The sequence below is a fragment of the Haliotis rufescens genome, unplaced genomic scaffold (genome assembly GCF_023055435.1).
Source record: "Haliotis rufescens isolate VD_foot unplaced genomic scaffold, xgHalRufe1.0.p SCAF_64, whole genome shotgun sequence".
Lineage (NCBI taxonomy): Eukaryota > Metazoa > Mollusca > Gastropoda > Lepetellida > Haliotidae > Haliotis > Haliotis rufescens.
Window position 1 is genome coordinate 788,607 of NW_025964355.1, and position 9,508 is coordinate 798,114.

Genomic DNA, 9,508 nt, shown 5'->3' on the forward strand with positions numbered 1-9,508 from the left:
ACCCACTTATGAAGTGGAAACAGCACTTATGGAGAGGGAGTTTAAGTGTAGGTATGTCTCTGAAGATTTAGCAATCGGCCAATATGCAAAATGCAACAATCCTAGGCACTGTGGTGAAAAAATAACTGATACCGTTATTGTATAATTTATATACTACAATTAATTTATGTTCCCAAACTACTTTAACCCATTAATACACCCAAATCCTACTGATTCAGTGAGTGAGTTTAACTTTTACATATCCCAGCTGTACAGTGACAAGCACAAATTGTACACTAACAATATCTTAACTCTTGTCTACGATGAACAGTATACAAATTAGATTATCACAGATTTTATGTAAAACTCGTATAAAGAGCAGTTAAAAGTTATGACTATTATTTGACAGAACAATATAGATCACCAGCAAAAATAAGCAAAATAAACGGTCAAAATGGTATAAACGAATCACTGAATAACATCGATGACAGTAGGTGTTTGCAAATGTTTAGCAACCATACCAGGGACCAGACGAACTTCCCCTACACCGTCCCTCCAGCTGAAAATTAAAATGAACAAATATTCGTCGATTTAACAAGTAGTCTGTTTGTTTGTTTATCTGTTTTTTGTTTAACGCCGTTTAATATTCAAGCTACATGGCGGCGGTCTGTAAACAATCGAGTCTGGACGAGACAATCCAGTGATTGAAATCATGAGCATCGATCCACACAATTGGGATAGATGACATGCATCAACCAAGTCAGCGAGCCTGACCACCCGATCCCGCTAGTCTAATAAGTGGTACAAATAAGCATACATGTATATGGTTTCACAAAACCCTTTCAGGAAGACACTAATTGTACACTACTTCCCCATCGATGGCAAAGCCACGACCAAACTCGTTTATAATTGTTTTACTACCAATTTCTTTACTATCTGTGTTCATCAGAATGTACCACATAATTATTATATTTAAAAATCAACAACAACAAAAAGAGCTTGTATTTTTTTAATGCTTGGAATTATTAATCCCTTGTGAGGATGACATCAACACAGTCAAGCTGGAATTGGTAAAACATGATTGTGCTACTGACAGCCATTAAGATAGACGTCGAGGTTCTGCACCATGGTCGCCTTTGTTGTGTAAATGAGTTTCTGGCGGTTAAAGCGCCAAAGAACAAGCTCAGCATCCTCTGGTTTCTGGACCGCAAAGTACATCATCTACAAAAGAAAAAGAAAAAAACAAAATCAGTATTTTTTCACTTTTTAGACGATGACGTGATTACAATGTGTTTTTGTTGATAGTGCCTAAATTAATTAAGAATTAATGTGTTCATTAAATACTGGACGCGCGTTGGAAATTTAGCTGATTGAGAAATCTACTTGGGTTCATTGAAGTGAGAGTGAGCGGGTGTTGTTTTATGCAATCTTCTGTTTTTGGCATATTCCGCATGATAGGTAATCGAGTTTGGACCAGGCAATCAGTTAAAGAAACGATAACAAGCGATCCAGACTCAAAGACAAGCAGAGCCTTATCAGGACCGCAATGGTAGTCACTTACCTGAATAGGAAACACTCCTAGAACTCTGTACATGAGATTCTGGTGATTGTCCAGTCTGTACTTAAGGCTGTTTTCCAGATTGTCTCGGATTTCCTCTTTGTATTCTTCACTGCTTAGACCTGAATAATACATGTTAACACCATTAGACAGGTATGATTGTTGGTTTAAGCATTAAATGTATAAATGGCCGCCTTACAAATGAAATAAACCATGACACCAAATATGCCGTAGACGTAAGACCTGATTTGTACCGTTGAAGCACAAGAATGCAACCTTGTACAGTGAAACTGATTATAAGTTTTACCTTCCATTCTGAATGTGGCATCCAGAACGTAAATGAAGTCTCCAGTCAGATTGGTTGGAGTAGGGGCACTTGCAATGAGGGTTTTGTTCACCCCAAAATCCTCGGCAAGTTTTTCACCCGGGAAAAGAGACTTCACAGTGAAGTCCAGATTAGCTGCGAACAACTGCTCCTCGAGAGGACGTAGATCGCACAGAGCGGCAATATTCAGAACTGGAAAATAATTATAGAGACATAATAATATAGTGTGATATGGTCATTATGAACCCGAAACATGTAACCCCAACTTGGTAGAATTTTACCAAAAAAAATCGTGAAATAACAAAAGAGAAACCATGTTTAACTTGCCGACTCGTTTCGATAACTTCCTTTGTTTCTCTCCAACATAAATCAGTTACTTCATTTATCACCCCTTTGTGTTTTTTCACACGCCCCTATGTGTATTATTATGTTCATACAATGATGAACTTTAAAACGATAAAATTGAAAACGATACCGATACAATAGTATACTGTGAGCAGTGCAGCTGTCGACTGTTCAACACTTCCGGCAAAACGTTAGGGAACTAATGATTTGAATGCAGCCATTGTTGAGGTGAACACTGATAATACCAAGGCAACGCATCTAAACAAAACTTTGATGTTTGGCACACCAATATGTGTAATTTCTTGTATGTGGCGCAAGTACCGTGAAACGGAGGTGTTGCAATGATACTTGGGCGTGGCAGGCCTTAACAACCGACAGCCAGAGAAGATCGTCTCATCGGATGAATCCACTATGCAATAATTCAAATCTATGGATAGAGAACTCCATACAATAACAGGAAGGTGAACATTAAGCATTAACCGTTAAAAACTGGGTCAATGCAACCCACCTGAATGAAAGGCGTCCTGTAAAGGATGTTACCCTAACAACTTACCATATACCAATGTGGTGGGCCAGGCAACACCGGGGACGGACCGTGCGGCAATGTCGTTACAAAATGTTTACAGACGATTTAATGTCTTGCCTCCAATTCTCAGATGTTTGAAATTGTTCCTGGTGACGTTGCGGCGAACGGTATGCCAGGGCAACAATGCTTTAATATGATCGGTATTGGGACAGTAGTATCATAGTGTGGGTATCACACATTGCAGGCTATTGGTTATTGTGATTGGACATGCATATATTGACGAAATGTTGGGTTCTATCGTTGTTCCATGTTGCATTCTATCGTAGTTCCATTTGTTTGATTATCGGTAACAATTCTGAACCTGACATCCCTGACATGACCTTTATGGAGCTTCTGTGGGATATTTTCGAGTGGAGAGTGTACACCACAGACCCAGCACCCACCAACTTGGCCCAGCTTGGGGTAGCTTCTTCAGGCGAAAGGACGGGCAAGTGAAAGGACAACCATATGCAAGTTGATCAAAAGTATCCATAAATGTGTCGAGTGTGTATCGCCCAACATGGTGGACACACCAGATATTGATACACAGATAATTTAACACATTCATCCTCATAACACCAGGTCGTTTACTATCATTTCTTCAGTTCCGGTACTTTTTGTAGCATAATATGTAACTTGAAAAGGCATTAATAAGATTAATAATTTAATGTTTGTGTCGATGTCAGAATATTTTCGGAACATATGGTCAAAATAGGGAATTGAATCGGACATGATTTTGAGACGAATACATCAAGTTGGAAACACAATCTTACAACGTCAGCAGTGGTGACGGCACTTAGAATAGCACTTATTGTGTCCACTAATCAAAAGCAAACTCTATCTTCATGCAAAAAGTAAACATGATGCATTGTTTTGGACTAAAAAGGTTTTACTTTCCACTACTTTTAGAACTATTGCTTGCCATGCAAAATGTCAATCACACGTTCATTCATTCAGTAATTAATCTTTAATTTCCGATTGGCTCCACATATGACAATGTGGGGTCAAAAGCTTCCAAATATGTCAAAAAATACTCTTTATGATCTCACCACACTCATTATCAAGCGCACACATCAGAATGTGTTTGTTGTTTAACACTCAGCAATATTCCAGCTATATAACAGCGCTCTATAACTTATTAAGTCTTGACCAGCATCGATACGTGCAATTAGGATACGATAACATGCATCAACTTAGTCAGCGAGCCTGACCACCCGATCCCGTTTGTCGCCATATTTGCAAGCATGGGTTGCTAAAGATCTATTCTACCCGGATCTCCACGAGTAAAACACAGCAGAAAAGCATACATCAGAAAAGCACACATCAGAAAAGCGAATCAAGGAAGTATGAATGGGACCCTATTGACTTGTTTTCTCAGAACAACAAAACTTCCAATTTTCTGATTGACTGTCAAGTTTGTACTTACTCATTAATACTCTTGGTTCACCAACCTCCTGCAATAAGAAGCGAAGACGCATCATTGTGTATTGTAAAAACTGTTCACCTCTTCAAGATGATTTGCAGTGATACTTCCAGAGATAAATCAAAATTAATTTGAATTTACGTTCTTCAAAATCCATACAGTGAATTGTCAGCAAATACAGTATATCAATTTGAACCAACCTTGAACATGAATTCAACACCCTCTGTTTTGTCCAAGATGCTCTTTACAGTGGCCATGGTGGTCTTCACATCAGCAACACCTCTTGGCTCAACGATGTCAACAAGGAAACGAGTGTGCTCTTCGCATCTGACAGGGCCCAACATAAGCAGTCCAGCTAATACGACAAGCCCGAGATTTTCCATCGTTATCTGTTGCAATTGAACAACCGATTCACTGCTTCAGCACAGCTAAACCCCCCTATATGTATATAATTTATCAATAGATAGGTCCATTTACAGAAAGGGTGGTTAGGTACGTTGATGTGCAAACAATCAACGTTATTATAGAATCACATGAGGAGATGCCCATGGAAGTTGTAATGAACTCTACCTATCTACATCCAGTATGAGCAACCATTGGTCAGGCCATTGCTTTGCCAATTTGTGACCACAACCAATCACATTTCGAAGTTTACAGTATGTTGCCTGCTCGTCCAATCAAACCCGTGTAACGAAATCGACGTTTGGTTCATAGACTGCAGATTTCTGTTGATTTGCAAGCATGTGTAGCATGTGGCCGTCAACATATATTTTCTAAATATTTTCATGCTTTTAAACAAGGTGCTCTCCTGATTGAATGAATTTTCATCCATTATCTGCTTGTTATCTATTACTGTTGTTGTCTATGTTCAAGTGCTGCTTATCACAACATGTCATGCACATATAAATCACATCACTTGGTTGTTTTCACTCCAGTTTGATAACGGTGTAAGAATCTACATCGAAATGTTGTTATATGCATGAACCAGAAGTTGTTATCCATAGATTTGTTGTAAATTTTCCATACTTATTTGCCCACTTCTAGAATGCCAATCAAACTGTTAGAATTAACAACCAACCTAAACAAAAAAGTTTTCCATACTTTGTACTGGAAATTGTTGATTTTCTTGATTTTTTTAAACGATTTTCCTGCTGATCAATATATTGACCTATATTAAACAACAATATCAATGCAAACATTTCATTATCTTTTCAGATTCGTTGTCTTGACTTCAGACACTTAAAAGTCTCTCCTCAAATCACCCTATAATCCCAGACATTTCAGAACTTTGCAATGATCTTTCTCCTGGCCTTTCTTACATCGTCCTTTGCTGGTCGCCAAGTCATGTTAGGCATAATAGGTGCGTCACTCTTTATCCCGTACAACGAATTCAAACCGACCATCAAAACATATTACTCGGGAATTCATGCAAAAGAGGTGGGACAATAGACTTCATGAAAATAAATCAATAAATCGTACCTACTTGGGTTGTTAGTCAAGACATGATGAGGTCGTTATGACGACTATGTCGTATTAGCTACAGTCGGTTTACCCACGAATACAGATGCAAACGAACCTACTAAGTGTATCCATTGTCTTGAAAGATTCACCATCAAGCATATGTTTGCTTGATTGTGTGGACCTTGCATTTGCAAGGGTTTTACGTTATCCCACAGTAAATCTGAAACATCTCTTTTCTGGTGTAATCGGGCACCTCATCTTAAGTTACTTGAAAGAAATTGGTGTGTATCATTAATTTAAAAAATGTATGTGAATAACTTACTGCTTAATTTTTTTTTTAAATCTGGAGTGATGATCAACAAGTGTTTTAAGCAACCTCAGTAGTAGAATTCTTTAATATTGCCTAGTATAGTGCACAACCACCTGAAGCCAAAATGATGACGTAAATCCTGCCGGGGTATCGTGCAGGAAGCTGAGGCACCGTAAGTCTCCATGATCCCCAGCAAGGTTTCCTTGCTTTGGTTACTGGTGGCCTATAGCCCGTGTTTTATTCTGCAAAAAATAATATTGTAATGCTGAAATATGTTTCACAAATCTGTTTTTAAATATAACTTTGCATTCATGACTCACTTGTGTATATATCAATTTGTTCTCGTCTCTAAATGGCTGAAATAAGGCCGAAGCGACTTAAATTGTAACTCGCTCAAGTAATAGGTCGCACAAAAGTTGATTAATAAAATATTCTATGTTCACAACTTAAAAACATATTTTTTTACAGAAAATACACGTAACAAAATCAAACTTTGCACTGCACCTCTATTACTATGGAAATGGTTCCTTAAACTTGAAAAGAATCCATGCAGTAGTTTTCAAGTTATAGGTCACACGATTGTTTTAAAAAAACTGTCACCTACCATTGTTCAAACAGTTGTGAATATAAACTACAGAAAGAGTCCTAGCAAGCCTTCTTCATGGAACTTACTTTAATGGACCGAGTGGTCATGTCTGGTTGACGTGGCGTTGTACCACAATGACGCTTATCATTGTTTATGATACTGACCACTGGATTGCTGAGTGTGGCGTAAGGCAACATACTAACACATACTTTTATATAAAAAGTGTGTGGGTGATCCAGAAGAGCAGGAAGCACCTGAACCCCTGGTGTCATCACTCAATCAATTTGAGTGTCCATTCATATACTTGTATTCACAATGTACTTTTACGCTATATGGAATCTGTTTCGGCAGATAATCGAGACTGAATATTCCCCGGCTGACGTTTGGAATTTAATGAAATCTCTGTCATATGTATCGTGCAAAATCTCACTTGGTCACATATCACCTCTACATTTTTCAGAAAGTAAAACGTGCTCATGTTTAGGAATCAGGGTTTCACATGTGATTTTTATATCTTATCTTTTATCATCATTTTATCTGTAATAAGTTTAAACGTCGCATCCAAAAATATTTCACGTTTTGTGGCTGCTGGTGATAGTCCGGACAGTGTGCAAGCACAATGAAATACATTGTCGCAGTTAAAATTGATAACTAATTCAGACACCTTTTACCGAATACACAAGTCCTTATATGTGTCCCCTAAATGCCGAGCGCCAGACGGTGTATCAACAAGTAACATCTTTTTGGATGACCAGGACAAGGGCCCTGACATTTTTTGGACAGGCGCTCTATTCACTACACCACGGAGGCGGGGCACGTTTCTGAATATAAAGTGATATATATTTGTAATATTGTATATGAAACACATATATGAATTAAATGTGTGAAGCGTGAACTATCTTAACAATGATAAGATAATGAATATTATTAACAAAACATGATATTAATTACACGTTTTCAAAATACGCTGTGATATATATTTGTATTATTGTAAACGATTGAGTCTAAATCTTACCAAAATATCAGAATATTATGTTCAAATAAGCTAACCTTTAAAAGATTAGACTTATTGGATTACTGATTATCTATGTCTCTCACTCAGTATTTTACTATAGAAAAGTATAATGTAATCTAGTTTGTTTCAGCTGGTACATAATGGACACATAATGTCGGGAAAATGTCGTTTCCAGAACAGATCTTGAAAACCGTACAAAATTTCTTCACCAAACTTAGCACATGCATAGGTTTAGTGGTTAGCGGGTGCCTTTTGATAGCTTGGGATGTTTTTAAAGAAGACAGTTCGAGTTTCCATGGCACCAACTTTGACTTAGACTGGTAATGGCGCTTGTGCTCGTTTCAGGAGCAGATCTTGGAAACCGTACACTATTTCTTCAACAAACTGCGCACAAAGATAGTTTGGGATTTTAGGGGAAGTTGATTTTACTAGCTGACCTATTCACGACTATATCGATAATTTTGGCCTCTTTTTGAATATTAACCCGACAATTAGCTATTGTAAGTGTCATACTGAAGTCACAGCTGTAAAGCCCGTGAAGGTCCGGATTAAAATAGATCTTCAGCAACCCATTCTGATCATAAGAGACGAGTAACGGGATCTGGTGGTCAGGCTCGCTGACAAGGTTGATGCATATCATCGTATCCCAATTGCGTGGATCAATGCTCAAGCAAAGATTGCTGGTTTGAATGTGCTTTTTCTCTAGTCGTCTGAGGTTGTTTATAGTGTTGATTGCCATGTCTCAATGTAGACGACCGCCTCCGTGGTCTAGTGGTAGAGCGTCCGCCCGGAGAGAGGAAGGTCCAGGGTTCGATCCCCGGCCGCGTCATACCAAAAGACGTTAAAAGATGGTACTTGTTGTTACCCTGTCTGGCGCTCGGCAGGAAGGGGCTAAACCAAGGACTGGTCGGCTCGGAGTCAGTATGCTGTGTGAGTGGGGTATTCATGTTAAACTGCGGCATGGTATCTCAGTGTGCTAGCATTATAAATCGGCATCGGTCCGGACTAGTACAAGCAGCCACACAAACACACACACGTACATGCACGACGCTATATACGTGCAATAATCTTGAACGGGACGTTAAACCCCATTTCACCTCACCTCACCTCATCCGTCAACTTCTAAGTGTTGCTTATCAAACAATTTAATCGTCTTGTCCAGACCGTCGTCATATAGCTGGATCTACCAGAACTGTCGGTATGTGTCAAAAAACAAGACATAACTGAAGGCTCCTATCCTCTATAGACACCATCATACACCAACTAAAAAATGCAAACACATGCCATAAGAGTGAGATTATACTATAATGTCAGTCCACTTATCAAACCTTGTATGTCTATGTCTATTCGCTTGGATGAAGTCAGCCTGAAAAGTGAAACAGAAAGCTTTTTGTTTGCTGCTCAGGACAAGTCACTTCCCACTCGAAACCGTCAATGTGTGATTTTGCATCAAACTGTAAATATGAAATGTAGATTATGCAATGAATTTAATGAGACTGTCCAACACATTGTCAGTGGATGCCCCGCTTTGGCACAAACACAGTATCTTAAGCGACATGATGGTGTAGCTCGATCATTTTATTACCGTCTTTCCGATGCTTGTGGTTTTGACACAGAGGTCCATGATACGACCTGGAATATGTAGAGGACGTCATGGAAAATGATAAATACAAAATTCTTTGGAGTAGGCCCGTTTACAGCTTCAGACCCATCAAGGCCAACAAACCTGATGTTGTCCTTGTCTATCAATCCAATGAAATCATTTATATCATTGCATTTTCTGTCCCTTTTGACACGAATTTGATTGACAAGATTGCGGAAAAATATGGCAAATATGTGGACCTCGCTTTCGGTACCTTAGGTTTGGTACCTCCCAATCTGTTGACTGACATTGGGAGAGTAACCGGGTTTGCTACCAGGAATACAGCCCTTCTGACAATC

At 38.8% G+C, this 9,508-nt stretch overlaps 1 protein-coding gene across 1 annotated transcript; it reads right to left on the reverse strand.

Moving 5' to 3' along the window:
* Positions 1–974: 974 nt before the first annotated feature.
* LOC125375973 lies at positions 975–4,596 on the reverse strand. Its single transcript, XM_048387081.1, has 5 exons — positions 4,396–4,596; positions 4,199–4,226; positions 1,845–2,054; positions 1,541–1,659; positions 975–1,200 (listed from the first exon to the last, which is right to left on the reverse strand). Exons 1-5 carry the CDS (start codon positions 4,576–4,578, stop codon positions 1,066–1,068), a joined length of 675 nt encoding a protein of 224 aa, XP_048243038.1. The 5' UTR covers positions 4,579–4,596; the 3' UTR covers positions 975–1,065.
* Between the last annotated feature and the right edge of the window lie 4,912 nt (positions 4,597–9,508).

Bases quoted from the DNA above. Each gene is read 5' to 3' on its own strand.
- LOC125375973 (XM_048387081.1), bottom strand. From the start codon at position 4,578: ATGGAAAATCTCGGGCTTGTCGTATTAGCTGGACTGCTTATGTTGGGC. The intron at 4,227-4,395 runs GTTGGTTCAAAT...TTCTTATTGCAG, and splicing joins GTGTTGAATTCATGTTCAAG to GAGGTTGGTGAACCAAGAGT. The intron at 1,201-1,540 runs GTAAGTGACTAC...TTTCTTTTGTAG, and splicing joins TAGGAGTGTTTCCTATTCAG to ATGATGTACTTTGCGGTCCA.